Raw genomic sequence first — 21,473 nt, forward strand, 5'->3', positions numbered from 1 at the left:
CCCCCCCCTCCGCTTCTCCAGCCGCGGCTTCTCGGTCCTCAGCGGCGGTTCCCGGAGCGCGGGGAAATGCCGCATCCCGACAATGGGCGCCCGGGATTGCTGCCTACATCGGGATGCAGCTTGTCCCGAGATGCTGCCTGACCCGGGATGCTCCTTACTCCGGGATACTCAGTCTCAGGAAGCTGTACTCCTCGGGATGCTGCCTGCCCAGGGATGCTCTCTGCACTGGGATACGGGCTACACAGGGTTGCTCCCTCTCCCGGGATGGTGGCTGCCTTCGATGCTTCTTGCTTTTGGATACTCGCTGCCTCAGGATGCTGCCTGCCCAGGGAAACTCCTTGTCCTGGGATGCTCCCTGCCTTGGGATGCTCCCTGTCCTGGGATAATGACAGCTTCAGAATGCTGCCTGCACTCCCGGACAGTCACCTAAAGGAGCACAGTGCCAGCCTCTAGAAATAACACTGTCCCTTTCCTTCCCGCAGCGAGGTCTTATCCCCTTGCTCAGTAGCTCTGGGGAAAAGTCACTGACCTTGACTTTGGGCAGACGGCACGAAGGCTGCTGTTCCCCATCCTGGGCTGGGTGCCAATGTCCTCACTGGGCCTGTGGGAGCTGAACTGTCCCCCATGAGCCTGCCAGTGCTGGGATGTTTCCCTAAAAATGCAGCAAGTGTTGTTAGAGATACAGAAAAAGCAGCACATCTTGGGCACTAATGGGGGGGGGGGGGGGGACAGGTAAACATGACAGTGAGAAATGTTCCTCTTTCTGCTGGTGTTTTGTTGGTTGTTCCTGCAGGTTCCTGAGAGCCCTTAGAACAGGCACTTGCTCTGTGGGGAGCTTTTCTAGGGAAAAGTGGGGGCAAGAGAATAAAAAGTTGGTTAAAGCAAACTACAAGGGTCTGTAAGGACAGAACAAGGGGAATGGCTTGAACCTGCCAGAGGGGAGACTGAGATGAGCTCTTGGGCAGCAGCTCTTCCCTGTGAGGGTGCTGAGGCGCTGGCACAGGGTGCCCAGAGAAGCTGTGGCTGCCCCATCCCTGGCAGTGTTCAAGGCCAGGTTGGACACAGGGGCTTGGAGCAACCTGCTCTAGTGGAAGGTGTCCCTGCCCGGGGCAGGGGTAGGAGCTGGAGGAGCGTTGAAGTCCCTTCCGACACAAACCAGGCTGTGATGCCGGAACTACAGAGCTTCTGTGCTTTACGAGGGATTTCGTTGCAGAACTTGCCTGCAGCGTCAACCCCTCAGTACATAACAGTCTGTAGCCTTTGCGTTTTCAAGTGAGATTTCATAGAGATAAGTCTGCTTAAAAAGGCACGGTCTCGTACTCTGAACACCTTATGTACTTCCTCTGCTTTACGCTTACCAGGACACTGTCCTTTATACTTTCTTTAACCTAAGCACAGCAATAATATTTTCCCTCATTGATGTGCAATCTGGAGACTTTTTCCTTCTTAAAGCTTTTTCCCCCCTTATATCTTTGCTCTTTGAAGGTAATTTCTCATTCTTCTTTCATATGTCACCCTGTTCACAATTTTTATGCTCTGCTGCACTCGTATGATGCTGCATAAACTGTCCAGCACTTGCCTAAGGCAACCACCAATGAACATTATTTGAAGTGAGACTATTTCTGTCAGTTGACTCAAGCATTTTGGGCACATTTTGCTGTCTGAAGGATGTTTACATAGTCACCAGGCAATTTCAGTTTAGTGGAAGGCAGAGCATTTACTTGAAGAACCTTGGGTGGTGATTGCTCATCATTGCAGTTACTAATCACCTACGGAAGGCACCACAAAGTGCCTTTGTGCAAAGCTGAGGCACTGTGGCCAGGCTCAACGTTTCAGTCTAAGAACATCTGGATTTAGATAAAACAAGGTGTTCATATGAATTTTGGCAAATCTGAACTATTTCACATTCACCTCAAGTATCAGTTAACTTATAAAACATGGAGTGGTTCCCATCTGGGTGACTTTGGGCATCCTAAACCAACCTGAAATAACCTTTTTTGTTGTTTTTATATCAATATACACATGGAAAAGACTACATTATGCAATGCATCCCCATGGAAGTGCCCCTCCATCCAAGATAGCACAAAAAGCAGTCAGGATTTAAAGCTTCCCTTTACATACTTTGTTACCAACCTGGCATCAAGTTATTAAAATAGCTGCATCTCTGTGACAGGTCTGGAGTTACAGAAGGTGTTTGTTGGCGTATTTGCTTCTGAAGCATCTGATATATTCTCACTGCTCCTGTGGTTCTGCAGGGGAAGGGACAAAAAGGAAACAGTTAATGCTGGTTGCAAAACGTATGGGAAAATCCTGAGCTTAGTTCATGCTGATCTTGAATAATTCGTGTAAAACATTTGTATTCATGACTTCCACGACCATGGAGGATGGGTTTGATCTAGGAACTCTAGACACAATATAGGTTTGCATTTGAACCGAGTTGCGGAGCAAGCCTGTGGGGTTTAAAACGTTTCCAAAGCTGTTTTGTTGGGCTGTGTTGTTGGCAGTGTGCTGAGTGCGTGCCCCCAGCTTCATCCATCAGGGTAGGGTTAGACAGTCATCAACTGGCACAGGGTGCCCAGAGAAGCTGTGGCTGCCCCATCCCTGGCAGTGTTCAAGGCCAGGTTGGACACAGGGGCTTGGAGCAACCTGCTCTAGTGGAAGGTGTCCCTGCCCGTGGCAGGGGTTGGAACCGGAGGAGCTTTAAGCTCCCTCCCAACCCAAACCAGTCTGTGGTTCTATGAAATTAGCTGCGTGTGAGGGCTTTCCTTTTGGGAAGCAGCCTAAAGAAATCATAAGATGGCTGGTTCCCAAGAGCTTAACCAAAATGTAATGTGTAATGCTCAGGCCTGCGAATCTTAAGAGTGCATTAGTCATCTGGGATGAGATTGGTGCTTTGGGATTTGGGGTCATCAGTACAAAGTCTGAGCACAGACCTGCTGAAGAGCTCATGAGGTCCCTTGTGGAATGCATAAACACGGCTGCTCCTCCAAAAGAGGGTGCAGGAATCGGGGAGAGGGTGGGCTGTGAAGGAGCAGGACGTGCAAACCAGATTTTGGGGAGGAATAACACAAGGGGTATTGAGAGTTCATTCTTCACAGAAAGACCTCTGGTTCTGGGCTTGCAGGGAGGGTTTGGGAGGGAAGGGAGCAAGCATTTAGTTCTTTAAAGCACAGAGTTGTCTGGTTTTCAAGCACAGAATTTTAAAGTAGCCATAACTCTGCCATTCCCCTAGATCTTGTGCCTGTCTCTAGGGAAAACCATCTCAAACTGGCTGCTGCTTCGGATGGGGTCTTGGGAATCACAACTTGGCAATGTTAGCAAAGAAAGTTGTATAGGAAAGTCTTGTGAAATAAGTGTTCTGGATTTTCTGAAGCTGTAAAATAGTGAAATAGAAATAGCTGTAAATTATTTTACCATTTTTTAGGAGCTGGTAAAAGCTGTTTGTTTCTCTACAGGGAGCAAAATGCTATTTGCTATTGTGCCCACTGCAATGTGGTTGTTGGTGCACCTCACAGCAGGTAAGATGTGTATTTTTATTTTTATGTAGCAATTATCACTAAAAGAAGCACTGAGGTTAAGTAGGGGTTTTCAGTTTCTCTGTTGTGTGCTGGTAAACATCTCTCTACTGGAAAGATGCTTGATTAGGTTTATACTGTAATTCCTGTGACAACTCCCTGATCCACTGCTACCACTGAGCATCCCTTGTTCTCCACTGCAACACCACTTGTCCTGGCCATCCAGGCAGGCTGTGGGCAGCACCCCACATACTGGGAGTGACCTGGGCAGGGGTACAGCCTCTCAGCAGAAGCAGAAAATAGTAAATAGTTGCAGTACAGCAAATAATTACTAAGAAGTTACGCAGGGAGGTTATTTGGTTTCGTTCAAGGTAGAGGTGTTGGTTACGTGAGACATCTCTACAGTTAGCTGCCACAGAGACTTCAGAACTCACAGGTGAGGGGAAGTGGGGCTCCCAAAGTGCTTCCCTGTATCTTCTGCTGCTGCTTGGCTGGTTTGACCAGAGCGCATGTGTTCTGGAGCCTGCCAGCAAGTCCCTGCTCCCATAGCTGAGCACAGCACTGCCTGTCCCCATCTGCATCCTGTGCTACCTGGAAAAGATAACAACATGCAAGGGGAGGTCTCTGCATGTTAACGAAAACATTACTTGTCTCTTCAATAAGCCTGCCATTGCTTTGCTGAAACACAGATGTTGCCCTAAACTGCAATGAAACAGAGAGTTCTGGTTGATAGATTTTGCCTGGGGTTGTGCTGGTTGTACGATGACTGGTACCTCGCCTGTGGTTTCTGACTCCAATCGATCAGGTTGGTGAAGACTGGGCACAGCGATCTCTCCTAAGTTACCATGCACAGGCAGGAATTCCTGCACGATTATGGGGGACACCCTCTTCCTCGAGCACAGCGTGTTGCACAAGTGCTGTATCCACATTAAAGCTTTGTTCTCCCATTCTGTTGCAGAAGTGTGCAGTAGAGGGGATGTGGCTGCCGACAGACTTCCCCGCGGCGCTGCAGAACTATGTGACAAAGGGAACATGACTGCTAACACCTCCTCCCGTGTCCAGCCTGGGAGCAGCATCACCCTCTCCTGCCAGCTGAAACCCCAGCACCACATCAAGCAGTGCAGGATAGCTATTTTCTTTAACAGCTCTGAACTGACTAGCAGTTACGGCAGTTCAGTAAGCACCAGGTTTCTAGTCCACGCCTATGGCAAGCACATGTTTACTTGCAAAATACTTTGTGAATATGGGAAAAAACTCATTTGTGGAATCGATATTGAGTCTGGAAGTAAGAAGATTTTCATTATTCCTTGTTCTTAACACCCCCCCCCTCAACTATGATTCTTATGATTTCCTGTGGCACCACTGAGACACATTAGAAACCAGCAGTAGGTGGCCTTTCCCAGACAAGATGCTGGGCTTTGGTGGGTTTTTGTATTGAAAGTATTCCTGGCTGGAACTGTGCAACTCCATTACTCATAAACAGAGATGCTATGGGAAAATGTATACTGAGAGCAAGTATCATTCCACCTGCCCTACCCCTGACACCCTCCAGTGTCCCAAGGACACAGGGGACTTGGAAGAAAAACTCTGAGGGAATTTTATACTTTCTTTTATCCTCAGCTGCTGCTGCTGCAGCCGTATTGGTGCTGCTTTTGCCTTTTAAATAAGAGTAATGTTTGATTGCTTCAAGCAAAGCTTGTGGTGCCTGGTCCAGAGAGCTAGTAAAGCCTTGTGTTCATCTGGCACCCTTGTAAAGTCACTTGGGTTTCACTCAAGTGTCTCAACAAGCTGCAGTCAACTCTTTTCACATATAAAAATTATCAGGATGAATATTTTACACTTATTTGTCCATAAACACTTTAAAAAGGAATCAGCACAAACCCAGCATTTCTTAAAATGTCTCCCATCAACATCTTTAAGGAAGACTGACAAGAATATCTGTTTAAGATCCCCCAGATGAGCCAAAAAACGTGTCGTGTATTCAGCATGGGACCGACGGTCATCCCGTCTGCACCTGGGATAAAGGCAGGCTCACGTACATCAACACTACGTATGTAGTACAGTAAGTAACACAGGGGTTCTTTAACACCATGGCTTGAACCTGCCAGAGGGGAGACTGAGATGAGCTCTGAGGCAGAAGCTCTTCCCTGTGAGGGTGCTGAGGCGCTGGCACAGGGTGCCCAGAGAAGCTGTGGCTGCCCCATCCCTGGCAGTGTTCAAGGCCAGGTTGGACACAGGGGCTTGGAGCAACCTGCTCTAGTGGAAGGTGTCCCTGCCCGGGGCAGGGGTTGGAGCGGGAGGAGCAGTACAGTCCCTTCCAACCCAGACCAGGCTGGGATTCTGGGAAGATTTACCTTATCAAAGCACATGAAAGAGCTGGTTTAGGAGTAAGTCATTCCAAAGCTGCCATGATCATAGGAGCCAACTGGAGCAGAGGGGTTTTAAACCCCATTCTCTGCTCACATCTGTGTGCTCCGCATTGCCGTATATTGGCTCTTTCTGGGTTTAGCAGGTAAAGAGGGCATGCCAAAACACTGCTCCCTTTTGGGAAGGGAAGTTCATCAAGGGAATTGGTCTTAAAGCAGCTACTCAAACCTGCTGTTTTCCAGAGGTGGATCTCCTCTATTTAGTAATCCTGTGGCCAGAGCAGTGCCTGCACCAGTAAACCTGCAATCAGAGCTGCTCACAGTCTCGGAGGCTGGCTAAGGAGACAGAGAGGGACTCTGCTTGGAAATGTGTTATTTTTGCTTCCTGATTTAGACCCAACCTGTATTTTTGCTCACTCTGCTTTTGCTGAGCCTTTGCTGAAAAAGATTTTTGCAACTTCTACAGCAAACTGTGGGGAAGGAGCAACCTAGAGCCTGTCAAGGCACATTAGGAGACATTTGGATTTCAGGAATCCATTGTGCATAGGAGGAACCTTATTAAAAACCTTGATTCAAGCAAATATCTGAGTAGAATGAATTGATTTTGCCCTTCAAAGTGGCTGGGTAAGATGAACTAGTCCCCATTCTTTTCTGAGATGTTACATGTTGACCATCTCCTTGCTCTGTGAGACTCACTCTTCACCACCTTCTGTTGGCCAAAGTAGCATCAATTTTCTTAGTGGTTTGTAGAAACCTGGTGCTGCTCTTTAAGCAGAAGAAGAATATACGGGTAACATGCAGAAGGGTAAGGAAATGTGGATAATGAGTCCTGTAATTGTTGTAATACAGAGATATAGCAGTGCTTGCTAGTAAGTTACTAAATATACTAAAAAATACAAAAGGTCCACCTGAAGCAACATGATAGAAACATCTCCGATTCAGGTGGAAGATAATATGTGGAGGAGCTTAATGAGTTCCCTAAGGCAATGGGTTGAACAAGAGGTTGAGAATGAGAGGTTGTTTGCAGCCATGCGGTCTGACCGTTACACTACAGATAAGTTACGTTTTTAATCACTGACTTACGTAAAACCCACCACCGACAACAAAAAACCCCAGATCCATCATCACCCCAAATTCTGTACCAAAACCTACCTGTGCTCATCATAGAGAAATATTAAACAACCAATATTAGGTAACTGTCATAAGGAACCTACTCACATACTTGCACCTTAGTGGGAAACAAGAAGTATTTCCTTTGCAACCAAACCCAAAAAGCAGTTTAACACCTTTATTACTGAGTTAGTTAGAGGAGTATTTACTGTAACCACTGCATTTAGATGGGTGTCCCATGGAGCAGATGACCTACCTGGATTTGAGGGCAGTGGTCCTCCCTTGAAAGCCAGTGTGCAGGGGAGATGCTGAATGAGCCCCAAGGGACCTGGGGACACAGAGTCAAGGCCAGGCCCCAACACACTCAGGGTTCAGCTTTGTTGGTGTACAGGCTAGTATTAACCAAGCTTTTTCCTTCTCTTCCAGGCTATCAAATGGGACAGATGTCTTATGTACTTCAGAAGAAAGCCTGGATACAAGGTTTGGTTCACTGGCGCTGAGCAAGCTGCACTTTGACTCTACTTACACCATTGTGGTTGCTGCCTTCAACGAGCTAGGAAGTGCTTTTTCACAGCCGCTGGTGTTCATGTTAATAGACATAGGTAAAAGCTTTAATTGCCGTGTCTCAGTTAGTCCCAGCCCTTTGGAAAGACACAAAACCATTTCAAGCACCTTGTTTACACGTCTCAGTAAAAGCCTCCATCTCTAAACCAGCAATTCTATTTCTACATACCCCCCGTTCCGAACAGTGCCGTGTACCTGACCGCTGTTTGCTTCTCTCTGTTCTTGCTGCTAGTGAAACCACATCCTCCCAAGTTTTCAGTGGAATTTGAGCATTCTTCTGCCACCAACTGCACCCTTTCTTGGCACAACGAAGCACAAGTGCAGCATTGCAGGCTGAGATACCGTCCACTTACCAGGCATGGCTGGAGCATGGTAATCCTCGCCCGAAAAAGGAGCTTATGATCCTTGGAGGTTGCTTTAATACTGATATTTCTTATCGTTTTGTCCCAATTTGTCTTTCTCTGCTCTTAAATTCTATATTTAAGAAAAGCTTTTGCCTACCAGTCAAAAATGATCGTTGGTCTAAAACTGAATGATGGTAACACTGAGCTGCTGAAAAAACATGTGCATAAATATTTCCCCTTATATCAAGCATCTGTGTGATGCACTGAAGAATCAGAGGTTATGTTTGACCCACCACTTTGGTCGTATTGGGGCAGGACTAAATGACCTTTGAAGGTCCCTTCCAACCCAAACCCCATAGATTCTATGAGGTTATTCTATGATATCTGCTCATTGTAGCTCATGGCTACAGATGTGCAATTTCCAGATGTTTGGGCCTTCCCTAACATCAATTGGAAGTGTCTGCTTTTAAGTGGTGAAACAGATGTATTGCTTGAAGCAGAGTGACAGAAAGTTTGTTATCTTCACATAAATTAGCTGAGGGATTTTTCAGATGAAGAACTGGAAGCGTAATGATTCACTGCATCATTCTTCAAGTTGTTAAATTCGCCTCGAATTCAGGTTTTCCGCATTGCTTTTTAAAGATGTGTTTTGGCTGCTGGGCTTCCTTTGGACATCGGTAATTTAGCCCATCACTGCCTTCAACATTTATTTATTTGAGAGTTTAATGTGAAATATCCTTTATCTTCATTAAAGGTTGAAAGCTTAAATGGTGAAAAATGCAGTCTTCATGGTCTGGAGCCTTATACAACCTACGAGTTCCAGCTCAGCTGTAAAATCCACCCTAAGCGAGGACTGTGGAGTAACTGGAGCACGTACCAGATCCGGACTCCAGAGGCAGGTAACATAAGACAGCACCTCCTGCACTAAGCCAGTGTCTAATGTTCACATACAAGTGGAAACCAGCTAATGAAGTCAAAATGCTGCTGGGTTTTTGCTGATCACTTTGCAGTCTCTGTAGATGCAGACTTGGAGCCAATGGGGAAGTAACTTCTGTAAGAGAATTGCTCTTTTAGTGAACAAAAAGTGAAGCTGTTCCAGTTTCTTGCAAAACAGGAATTTGAGAGTTCACTGAGAATGTCTGAGGATGTATTTATGTGATGTTGCTGAAGGGAGGAAGAATTTTTGGGGAGCTGTAGTGGCCTGCTGCATCATAGAACCCTAGAATGGGGTGGGTTGGAAGGGAGCTTAAAGCTCCTCCAGTTCCAATCCTCTGCCACAGGCAGGGACACCTTCCACTAGAGCAGATTGCTCCAAGCCCCTGTGTCCAGCCTGGCCTTGAACATGGCATCATGACACATCTAGAAAAGGCAGAGTTAACTGGGGGAAGAAAACTATTTCATATTGGTTCATACCTAATGTTTTTAATGAATCCCTGCAGCAAGTCCCTAACTCAAGTCAGGATGGCTGCAGTGTCACCCCAATGACCCACAGCTTGGGCAGCACATCCTGGGATCTTGAGCTTGCTTGGCCATTTGCAGAGGCATTGAATGGATTGGCTGGAAACTGTTTGTGCTTTCCCAGTCCTGCTGGTAAAGGCAGGTTTGAACATAACTGTTAATTCACTTGAAGCCTCCCCAGGTGATCCCTCCATGGCACGGTGGAGTCACTGGACACCTCTATAGCTTTGGCAGAGCAGAATCTGACCAAGCTTTTGGCGTGATCCCAGCAGGCATTAGGTGAGGAAAGACCATTTCTGCCCCAAAGGAGGGCACAGCAGCCTCCAGGCTCACACAGCACCACCCCAAGTGCAAACCTACTGGTTCCTGCCAACTCTAAGCCTTGTGCTGGCCATGGGCTCACGTACCTGCCTGCCTTCACCCCAAGCTGCTCAGACTCATACGCTGCAATACTTTCAGTTCTTAGGAGAGAAGAAAGCTTCTCAGAAGTCTGTACCTCAGCAAAGATGCGTCAGCTCTTTGGCAGCCCTTCCCTTCATCTCTACTTTGCTTTTGTTGCTCTTTCTTTTGTGAATTACTATAAGCTCTTCAGGCTGGTGCTGTTATTACTCATCCTATTTACCACTACTGACAGCATCAGTTTCTGTAAGCACGCATTGATTGATGCAAAAGGTGTAAACTTTTCCTTCTCTCCCCCACCTTCCTCTCAATAGTCTTCTCAATGCACCCTGGCTTGCTGCAGCAGTTGTGGTCATCACCCCTCTACCCAGTGGGTGCTGTAAAAGAGAATCTTTATAGCTCACCATGGAGCGTTTTCTGTCCTCAGACGAGGTGACAGAAGGGGAGGTTGCAGATGAGAACCTCTGGGTCCATCATGGTTGCCCTTCTTTGAAGTTTCTACACGTGAGTTTGGCCTTTTGCAGGTTCAGGAATACAGCTTCCAATGAGGTAACTTCTTAACTCTTTCTCCAAGCATGACCTGCCACAAAAGTTGCTTTATGCAATCACTGTTCATAAGTGAGAACATTCGTCTCCTCAGCTTACACACGTAGTTCTCATGTGAAATGAACTTTCAAATCCAAGCTGGAGCCTGGCAGATGCCATCCCATATTTCACTTTTCCCTGCTCTGAGCTTGCCCCTTCCTCCCGAGTGAGCGTGCTCTGGTTTTATTTCTTCTGTCAGACCTGCTTCTTGTTTCTATTCCAGTCACTTGTGCAGTTAATACAGGACAAATAGCTCATAACATTGCTGGCTCTGAGGGCTTTTTCTGCCTGTGAGTACAGCAAATAGGAGGCAGCCCCGTTCTAGCTGGGTTTGTGCAACAGCGTTTGCTCAGCTTATTAGCAACAATTATTATCTGAATGTGATGAGTTTCTGTTGCTCAGGGTCCTTGAGGAACCAAGCTTTGCTATCTCCTGCCACACTGGGTTTCCTTATGTGTGTGTGTCTGATTCTGAGCTGTTGGAGCACAGTCACCAGTTTCTGCAGCCAGAAGTTTGCTTTTAGTGGTATTTCAAAAGGTTTATGCAAAACATCAAGAGTTTCCAGTCACACTGTGACTATGAGGAGAATCATGGAAAGAACAGGGGTTTTAAGCTACCTCTGACAAGGTCCTACCTTGTTAAAGACAGACATTTATTGCATAGAGCCAGACAGCAAAGTTCTACAGATCCTACAAACCCTATCATTGGTTTAGGATTGATGTAGCCAACCCCAAGGATCTCAGCTAAGCTCAGCTTTGATATGTAGGCTTCCTTGGGAACCATCCCGATTCCTGAGTGCAGGGTAATGCCACCATCAGAGCAAAACCCTCTCTTGTGCTTATGGCTTGTTCTCTCCATGACTACCATCATCAACACAGCTGAACTCCAGCTACAACAGCCAATATGGGCTGTTACATACTGCATCTTTTTGGGGATGTTTTAAATTGTATTAATCTCAGGATTTTTACCTCTATACCTACTCAAAGTCTTGTTTGTTTGCTTCAAAACACAGCTATTAATGCTGCTCACCTTTTCCTTCCACACCAGTGCCAACGGGGCTCCTGGATGTCTGGTACCGACAGCAGGACGTGGGCTCCCAGCAGCTGAACATCTCTCTGTTTTGGAAGGTAAGTTCAGTGAAACCTAAGCAGAAGCAGTAATAACCAGCAAGGCTAAAGGAGGAACTCGGGTTTATGTGCTCACAAGACAGGAGTGAACGCAAGGGAAGCTCAGGGACATCGAATCACAGAATCACAGACTGGTTTGGGTTGGAAGGGACATTAAAGCTCACAAACAATTCAGATCCAAACCCAGCTATGGGATAAAATTCCACACTACTGTACATCACTACCCAGCTCAGGAGAAAAGGCTCACGCCAGGTCTGCTGCACCAGCACTCCCATGAAAACCAAGCCCTATTGTGGGTGCTGAGTTTCTCCAGTATTACCAGCCCAGTCCTGGTAGTACTAATAACACACCCAATACTTAAAGGCAGGTTCAAGGGGAATTTCTGGATTGTGGAGAATTTTCTTTCAAAACGAGGAAGATTATTATTATCTTTAAAGCATAAATTATCGTCAACTTCCAGTCTGCAGAGCCCAGACAGCCTTCCAGCTACTCACATATCTTCTCCCACACCAACAAGCACCACGCCGTGAGTGAATGCAGAAATTGGCACAGTATTACATGACCCAGGCACTGTGGCTTTAAGATACTTAACTTAAAGACCTTTATCTTGTGATAAGGAGCCAGCAACACTTTCTGTATCACAGCAGACTTCCTCCTGCATCCTTCATAGAATGGGTGCAATACATTGCTCTTAGAGCTTTCATTTCAACCTACAAACCAGAAGACTTGGTACAAGGCACTACCAACACATGTCCTCGTATTATCAGACAAATACCAAAGAAAGCATTGCCAATTTAGAATCATGGAGTCAACCAGGTTGGAAAAGACCTTTAAGACCATCAAGTCCAACCTTTACCCCAGCGCTGCCAAGGCCACCACTAACCCATGTCATTAAAAGCCTCAGCAGACATATTTTCCTATTTTTAAAAGTGTTTCTTTTTCCACCCCTCCTCTTCCTTTTCTTGTTTTGTTATGACAAAACCCAGCCAAAACAAAATGAAGTCACTGCAGGAAACTGGAACTGATAGTGCAACTGCAGAGACTGGGGTGGAAAAACCAGCAAGAGCTCTTACACAGGACAGCACGGGCTGACTTTGCAGAGATGGGTATTAAGTGATTGAATTTAAATGATTATTTGTCATGGACAATTCTTTGTCATAGAGCAATAGTTCTTATAATAGTATAATTAATTAGATCTTGGGCAGAAGCTCTTCCCTGGGAGGGTGCTAAGGTGCTGGCACAGGGTGCCCAGAGAAGCTGTGGCTGCCCCATCCCTGGCAGTGTTCAAGGCCAGGTTGGACACAGGGGCTTGGAGCAACCTGCTCTAGGGGAAGGTGTCCCTGCCTGTGGCAGGGGGTTGGGACTGGAGGAGCTTTAAGCTCCCTTCAGCACAAACCAGGCTGGGATTCTATGATATGCACTTTCCTCGCAGGCTTTGAGCAAATCGGAGGCAAGAGGAAGAATCCTGCAGTACACAGTGACCTTTGAAGCCCTGGACCAGGGGAGCCCCATGGCAGAAGTACATCTTACCAACCAAACCAGCTACGCCAGGGTCGTGCCAAGGGTAAACTACAAGATAACAGTCACTGCTGAGAACTCAAGGGGGAGGTCCCCTCCCGCATCCGTTGTGACAGACCTGGGCACCGCGGGTAAGAACTGCTGCTGCATCTGGAAAGTGAGAAAACGCCAGCGCTCTGCTTTGTGCTACACACCACGGAAGCGCTCAGGTCCCAGCCCCTTGTGCTCGTCAAGGTCCACCTCAGCGACTCTTCAGGGATCTGTAGATCTAGTTTTCAGTGTGGTCAAAATCTGAGTGCAACAAAAGGCACGAGTGTTCCCTGAACGCCCCCAGCCCCGAACTCCCTGTGCCAGTTCCGGGCACAACAGAGGGTCATGGTCCGAGGTGGTTTGTTCAAAGAGGCAACTTTTGGCCTTGTCCTGGTGCAACAGTAACAAAGCCATTGCTGAATCTTTCACCTTTCCCCAGTGCTGCATGGAATACCATGGGCTGCTCTCCTTGGGGAGCAGACACAAGGCTCCTCAGCTCACAGGCTGCATGGGTTGCATGAGCCCTTCATCAAGTGGAGACAGGACTGGTGCAGAAATAGCACTGGTCTCTGACTATTTGGAGGCAGAAGGAAAAGAACTGCTTTGTGGGCTCAGATCACTTGTATTTGTTAGGAAAAGAAGTTAGAAAAGATGCTTGGACGAGGCTTGGAGCAACCTTCTCTAGTGGAAGGTGTCTCTGCCTATGGCAGGGGTTGGAATTTGATGAGCGCTAAGGTCCCTTCAACCCAAACCAGACTGGGATTCTATGATTCTGTGAAAGTGTCTATTCTATGAAAGATGTCCCAGCACCCTGTCCAGCCAAATCTTAGAAGTAGCTTTGGTCTTGTGGAGATCATGTGTGTTTGTGGCACTGTCACAGAAACAGAGTGTTAGTATGTGCTGTGACAGCATCTTCTCAGGGTCTGGGGATAGTAGAAACAAGGAGTGCTGTGTAAGTTCCACCTGCTGCACATGCGAGAAGATAAGAAGATGGGTCTACTCCTATCAGCATAGAGATCACTCTTGTATAAAGACCTTTTCTTTCAATTGCAGTTGATTTTTATACTTCACATGGTGCCAAACTGGATGAGACATAGTAAAAAAGTATATCAAACTTACCAAGTTCTCTTTAGGTTAAGTCTGTGCTGATGGTGTCTTCTTTGTTTGGTTGCTCTTTCTCCCTGTAAGATCTACCTCCTCCTCAGGAAGTCTCTGCCATAGCCATGGGAAACAGCAGCATCCTCATCAGCTGGAAGCCACCCATCAGCTCCACTGCATCCATCACTGGATATATAGTGGAGTGGTCAGACACACAGAGGAACACGCGCCTGAAGCCCCATCCAGCATGGGTAAAGCTGCCAACATCCAACCTGTCTACAGTGATAGCAGGTAACGGCCACCTGAGGTATCGGGTTATTTAGACAGATTATTAAGGAACAAGTCAGATTCTAATTGTTACTAATTCAGCATAAGAACTGATGACATATAAAGCTTTCAGCAGAGGAGGAAAAGAGAATCGTGGCTGCTCTGGGATCAGCTCTGCAGTCACTCTCAGCTGAGATTTATAGCTGATAAGTAAAATGTCTCTGAAAAACCTCAATCCTTCCCAAATGAAACAAGCCAGCTACAGGTACTAGAGATCAAAGCTTAAGACTATTTCCTTTCTACTAATTGTTGGTTACTAATCCCAACCAGTACTACGTGTCTGTGTACTGCACACTGGATAGCTATGAAGTCATGATGAAGGTGGCAGCAAGTATTATCCTAAGTAGTCTTTCCTATTATAGAATCCCAGACTGGTTTGTACTGGGAAGGACCTTAAAGCTCCTCCAGCTCCAACCCCTGCCCCGGGCAGGGACACCTTCCACTAGAGCAGGTTGCTCCAAGCCCCTGTGTCCAACCTGGCCTTGAACACTGCCAGGGATGGGGCAGCCACAGCTTCTCTGGGCACCCTGTGCCAGCGCCCCAGCACCCTCACAGGGAATATCCTCTATCCCAGTGCTGTGTCTCCAAGGTGTTTACATCCCCACTCTCAAGTGGGCTGGAAGAAGCAGGATGTTCATGCCATCCCACTGTGCTCTGCTTTCAAAAATGAGGTCCTGCCAACCTCTCTTTCCCACAGGAACAGCCCAGATGGGAATGCTCATGTGAAGTCACGGGGAAGAAATAGGGTGGGAGATTCTCATCCTTTCTGAGGGACCTCAGCATAGCCAACCCTGCACCTCATGTCTTAGAGCATTGAGCTGCGAGTAGTTATTCACCTCCTCCCTTTACCTGGAGCACAAAATGTGGTCCAAGGTTTCCTTTGGAGGACACGGGAAGCAGGTGCTTCATGAGATAAAAAGGACTTCACCCTTCAGGAGTGCTACCATCACTTGCCTAATGCACAGTCAGCTTCTGCCAAGCTCAATAGGAGATCACAGAGAAGTTTATTTCCCCCTCCCCCCTCTTTATTAAAGAATCATTAATAATCAGAAGATTCATCTCAGATTTGAGCAGCTGATGTAAATACCTCAGCCATAACTGTAAATACTTTAACTAGTAACCATCCACTTCTAATTTTTTTCATTTAGAGCACATAAAAGACGAGGTGTGCTACCAGATCAGTGTATTTGCACTCTACCAGGGCAGAGCTGGACGGGCAGCATCAGTTAAGGGATACTCAAGTGCAAAAGGTAAATCACAGCAATACCCTTCCAGATGTTAAGCTACCTTAAGTTTTGCTTTAAAGTCAGTCTTATGTTCTGCAGCTCCATCAGCTGGGCCCCAGATGTACACAACACTGCAGGCAAACGGCATCTTGGTTTCATGGGAAGTAATCCCTGCCCACCACCAAAGGGGCTGCATCACTGGGTACCACATTTACCTGCAGAAAAGTGACAGCCAGGTTGACCCACGTGTCTACGGTAGGTACCTGTTGAAGGCCAACATGATGCGCACAAGCTGTGAGTGCAGACAGAGGGGAGGGAGATGCCATCAGAAAGAGTCTGTGTAGTCAAGGAGTCACAGGCTGCTCATCTGCCATGGGGGTTAGAGCAGCAAGATTCAGTTGTCTCCCTCTGCTACAGCTGCCCATCAACAGAGCTGCATATCCAGGACTTCCAGCTTTGAGCTAGGCCACCCTAAGCTATTCTGAGAGTGGAACTAATAGATTTCTCCCTGTGTTATCATCATCACCACAGCCTGGTTTGGGTTGGAAGAGACCTTAAAGCTCCTCCAGCTCCAACCCCTGCCACGGGCAGGGACACCTTCCACTAGAGCAGGTTGCTCCAAGCCCCTGTGTCCAACCTGGCCTTGAACACTGCCAGGGATGGGGCAGCCACAGCTTCTCTGGGCACCCTGTGCCAGCGCCTCAGCACCCTCACAGGGAAGAGCTTCTGCCCAAGAGCTCATCTCAGTCTCCCCTCTGGCAGGTTCAAGCCATTCCCCTTGTCCTGTCCCTGCAGGCCCCTGTCCAAAGCCCCTCCCCAGGTTTCTTGTCAGCCCCTTTAGGCATTGGCTGTTATTAATGGATTTCTCATAGTTCTACCATATAAACCTCATTTTAGACTGAAATATTAGCTTATCAAGGAACAGTAGTCAGGGGTCAGGGTACACAAAATCCTGGGTGTTCACTCTACACAATGGCACAGGTCACCCCTGCAGTCCAAGACCTTGTACAGCCCTTCCAACGATTCAGTAACATAGAAAAGGAAATTAAAGCAACAGGTACCTCTCCGTGCTCCGGCAGCTCAGTTCGCTGGAGTTAACCACAGTAAAGACCCATGTGAGGTGTTTCATGTGCTTCTCCTCCTCTTCTTCGCAGCCATTTCCAGCATGAGTGCCCAGTGCTCACTGTACATCACAGACCTGCAGCCTGGGGAGCACTATTCCTTGTGGATGACAGCATCAACGGCTGCAGGAGAGGGGCCCTGGGGCAACAGCGAGCTCATCCGCTTGGAAAGTAATGAACCTCCGCAGGGATGTGGGGCCAGGAGACGTCCCAGCCCTGAGCTCCCAGTTTTCCGCACTCTGGAAATGCTTTTCCCGCTCCTCTTTAGTTAGTGAAGATCTCTTGTTGTTCTTTAATTGCTGAAGTTCTATTTTCAGCTGGTTCTAAGATGCAGCATCTCTGTCTTCAAGCTCCCAGTTCTGTGACAAGATGTTGGCTCTATGGTTTAACAGTAGTTGAAGGCCAGCAGGAAGGTTTATTGTGGAGAGGGAAGGATGGGTTTGGTCCTTTGTTACTGGCCCTGTGTGTTCCAAGCTCCGGCCCAGGTATCCATGCAGAAAGTCCTGTTGACCTCCATGTGTTAGTGGCATTCCATGGTCATTACAGGAGCTGTCATCTCAGAGCCTTCCTGAGGAGCACAGCATCCCCTGCTCCTGGAGCACACATGAGTTTCAAGTGGTCCTTGTTCCTGAGCCCCCCAGGGGGATGCAGACACAAGACCTTATCCAAAAGCCTTCTGACCACAAGTAGTGCCAGTAACCAGGGTTTCCATCCTGCAAAACAGATTGTCTGGATTAAATTCACTTTGGGACAGTTCAAGACAAATGGTCACTGAACCCTGAGAAGGGAGTTGGTAAAGTCTGTGCTTAAGTGCTGTTAGAGAGTTTGTTTTGCTGCATTTTCTCCCCAGCAACGTGCCAACACAACAACTTTAAGCCCCTGAGTCATATACATTAAGGAATTCATCTCCACAGCACGGGAGCAGGGCTCCTCAGGAGGCAAGAGAAACCCAGGGAGGTGAGAGGAAATTAAAGCAATCCAGACTGGGTCCTTAAAGCTCCTCCAGCTCCAACCCCCTGCCACGGGCAGGGACACCTTCCACTAGAGCAGGTTGCTCCAAGCCCCTGTGTCCAACCTGCCCTTGAACACTGCCAGGGATGGGGCAGCCACAGCTTCTCTGGGCTGTGATTCTGTGACTCTATGAACTGCCTGGTTTGGGTTGTGGACTGTGTGCCTCAAAAGACATCGGTAGACATCACTATGTTAAAGTACTCTGTTGACCCCAGCAGTTGATCCAGATTCCTGGATTTCAAAAGCCCAAAATGTTGGCGTTTTGTGAGTTCAAACACTATCCAGGCCCCAGTTATTCTCCAACTTGAAGCAGCATATTTAGATCTCTCTGTTTCTCATGGAGATGTTCTGTATTGCAGGTGCTGGGGACTGGATGACTGTTGTGCTTACCTGCAGCATCTTCATCTTCTCAGCCTGCATCTGTTCCGTGCCTCTGGCAAGAAAAGCGTAAGTGGATCCATCTTTTCCAATAAAACATGGAAGTGTTATAAGAAGGGATGGTCGTGGACTCCCAGGGCACCTTGGGGAGCAGTGAGGGTTGTTCTGAATAAAGGCTTCAGAGTACATACATGATAACACCCACTGAGGTTAAAATACAGCCTTATTTGATACAGATAGTGGATTTTAACCTAGAGCCTGTCTGCTTCCACCAAAACAAAACTAAAGGGGTACAGTCCTTGGCAATTAACATGGGAGCAAAGTTAAAGACTAAGAACTGGTTTCCTTTAGAGGAAAAAGCACATGTCTCCAGGACCAGGGCTCACGGCTCTATCCAGCAAGCTCTTCCCATAGGGCTGCTGTTGGTTATCACAGGCAAACTTCTGGCAGAGGATGGCAATGGACAGCATCTACCTCTGCTCAAGAGCTGCACTGTCCCATCAGCCAACACCAACGTGCTCCCTGCAGGTCCCTGCCAAGATAGATTTGCAGTTACACTGAGCTCTTTGGTGATCACACGCACAAAGAGCACATCCCAGCTCAGCACTGTGGGCAGCAACGTTCCTGCTTTTAATTGCACTTAATTCCATCTGCAGATTACACTCGCTCCTCACCACACTCATACCGCAGTGGCAGAGCAAAGCCATTCCAGACCCAGCTAATGCCACATGGGCCAAGAACTACATGTGTATGGAGGTAAATTGAACTCTCTTTTTCTTCTAAACCCACCCCCTTCAGAAGGAGAAGTGATTGGAGCCATGCAAGTCAGTCACTCCTCATGCAGCAAAGCTCTGTTCTCATACTGTGTTAGACTGTAGAATGTATCACAGAATCCCAGCCTGGTTTGGGCTGAAGGGACCTTAAAGCTCCTCCAGCTCCAACCCCTGCCATGGGCAGGGACACCTTCCACCAGAGCAGGTTGCTCCAAGCCCCTGTGTCCAACCTGGCCTTGAACACTGCCAGGGATGGGGCAGCCACAGCTTCTCTGGGCACCCTGTGCCAGCGCCTCAGCACCCTCCCAGGGAAGAGCTTCTGCCTCAGAGCTCATCTCAGTCTCCCCTCTGGCAGGTTCAAGCCATTCCCCCTTGTCTGGCAAATTAACTGCAAGAACAATGCAGAGACCTTTCAGCCACTGGAATAATCTCCCCAGGGAAGTGGTGACTCCCCTGCATTGGACACTGTTAAGATTCAACTGCACAGGGTGCAGGGACATCTGGTCCAGATTGTGCTTTGTCTGGAAAGGTTGAACCAGATGATCCTTGAGGTCCCTTCCAACCTGGAATTCTATGACTTTTAGCAGAATAGCTGCTGTGTGGAGGGATACTTGCAGCAGGGGGATGGAAGGCGACAGGACATCAGTCCCACGATGGTTTACCACTGCCATGTGTTCCCCTCCGCAGGCTGAGCTGCGCTGGCCCTCCAGCCTGTTCCTGCCCAGCACCAGCAGCTTCGAAGAGCCTGACCCAACACAAGTAGAAGAAGCCTTTGTGAAACCCACCACCCTGGCCCTGCAGGACAAGGTCCTCTTCAGCAGCAGTGGCACCAAGGGACATGGGGACTGGGTGCTGGAGAGCAGCCTGGGGCAGGAGGAGCCCAAGTACGAGCCTCTCACAGGCACAGCAGACGGGGAGCTGTGTGCGCAGCAGCTCCCCGACCTCTACAGGAGGATCGTGGCAGAGGCCATGGAGCACACACACAGTGTCCCCGAGTACATTGCCAACCCCACCAGCAGCACAGCCCCCACGTACCTGCCCCTGGGAACAGGCACTGCTGAAGATCACCCCGAACTCGAGTGCGACCCTCTCTCCATGTTCCCAACAACCTGTTTAACACCCGTATTTCCCTATGAAGGGAATCTTACCTTGGATACGGTGAAGATAAACTGCAGCTCGTTCACCAGGTAGGAGGTCAGGGTGACATGAGCCCAGCTGAATAGTTCTTGCACTTTACTGAAGGTACAGACAGTCCAGAAACTTGCACGTGACACATTTAAGTGGCTAAAAACCCAACTCAGAAACCCCTCCAGCACTACAGATCACACCTCACTGCACAATAGAGCAGCTCTCACCCACACAGCACGTTCAGGTAGATCAAAGGCAGGCCACAGGGAATGCCAGGGCTGCATGACCGGGCTTTTGGAGAGGTTAATTAGTTGCTCAGGTTGACTTCATGCAGCCTGGGCTGCCTCAGGCATCACTGACTGATCAGCAGTGATCTGAGCCAGGCTGAGCCACGCTGCAGGTTAGCAACATGTGCATTAGTGCCCACCAGCCCACAGGTGGTGTTCATGGGATCCTGGACTGGTTTGGGCTGAAGGGAGCTTAAAGCTCCTCCAGCTCCAACCCCTGCCCCGGGCAGGGACACCTTCCATTAGAGCAGGTTGCTCCAAGCCCCTGTGTCCAACCTGCCCTTGAACACTGCCAGGGATGGGGCAGCCACAGCTCCCCGGGGCACCCCGGCACCCTCACAGGGAAGAGCTTCTGCCCAAGAGCTCATCTCAATCTCCCCTCTGGCAGGTTCAAGCCATTCCCCTTGTCCTGTCCCTACATCCCTTGTCCAAAGCCCCTCTCCAGGTTTCCTGGAGCCCCTTTAGGCCCTGGAGCTGCTCTAAGGTCTCCCCAGAGCGCAGCAGAGGGGCAGGATCCCCTCCCTGAGCTGCTGCTCACGCTCTGGGGGTGCACCCAGCACATGGGGGGGTCTGGGCTCAAGCACACACTGAAGCTGGGTCATGGGGAGCTTCTTGTCACCCAACACCTCGAGTCCTTCTCCTCAGGGCTGCTCCATCCAGTCTCCCTGGTATTGCCCTGACCCAGGGGCAGGACCTTGCCCTTGGCATGGTTGAACTTCCTGCATTATCCCTCACCTCAGCCCCGGTGCTGCAGCCCCTGTGGGTCCCAGGAGGCATGTCCACAGCTCTGCCCAGGCCAGCCTGGCCTTGGGGCTCAGGTCAGGGGAGGAGTAATCCTCACCAGAAATAAAAGCAACCAAAGGGACTGTTGAGAAGAATTCAAACCATTTATTGGAGTATTCTAATTACAGGTCTGAAGCGTGTGTTACACATTTAATGACTTTGTTTACTAGATGTGTGTGTGTATATATATAAATAAAATGTTGGACTCCTGAAATTGGTTTCCTGTTGTTTGCCCTGGCCGAGCCCAAGTGCTGTGCTGCAGCTACACACAGAGTAAGATAAAGCTGAAGCATTGCTGCTAGATGAGACAGTCCAGATCTGCACT

General features: G+C 48.4%; 1 protein-coding gene across 1 annotated transcript; it reads left to right on the forward strand.

The window, feature by feature from the left end:
* The first annotated feature begins 4,277 nt into the window (after positions 1–4,277).
* Positions 4,278–20,141, forward strand: LOC104412782 (interleukin-12 receptor subunit beta-2-like). The gene is made up of 15 exons (XM_010023589.1): positions 4,278–4,320; positions 4,474–4,800; positions 5,463–5,577; positions 7,418–7,593; positions 7,788–7,927; positions 8,654–8,798; positions 11,389–11,468; positions 12,901–13,117; positions 14,205–14,405; positions 15,590–15,691; positions 15,767–15,922; positions 16,822–16,959; positions 18,159–18,246; positions 18,834–18,933; positions 19,638–20,141. The coding sequence occupies exons 1-15, from the start codon at positions 4,278–4,280 to the stop codon at positions 20,139–20,141; spliced, it is 2,532 nt and encodes an 843-aa protein (XP_010021891.1).
* Positions 20,142–21,473: the final 1,332 nt, after the last annotated feature.

Source organism: Nestor notabilis, unplaced genomic scaffold (assembly GCF_000696875.1).
Source record: "Nestor notabilis isolate BGI_N333 unplaced genomic scaffold, ASM69687v1 scaffold8901, whole genome shotgun sequence".
Taxonomy (NCBI): Eukaryota; Metazoa; Chordata; class Aves; order Psittaciformes; family Psittacidae; genus Nestor; species Nestor notabilis.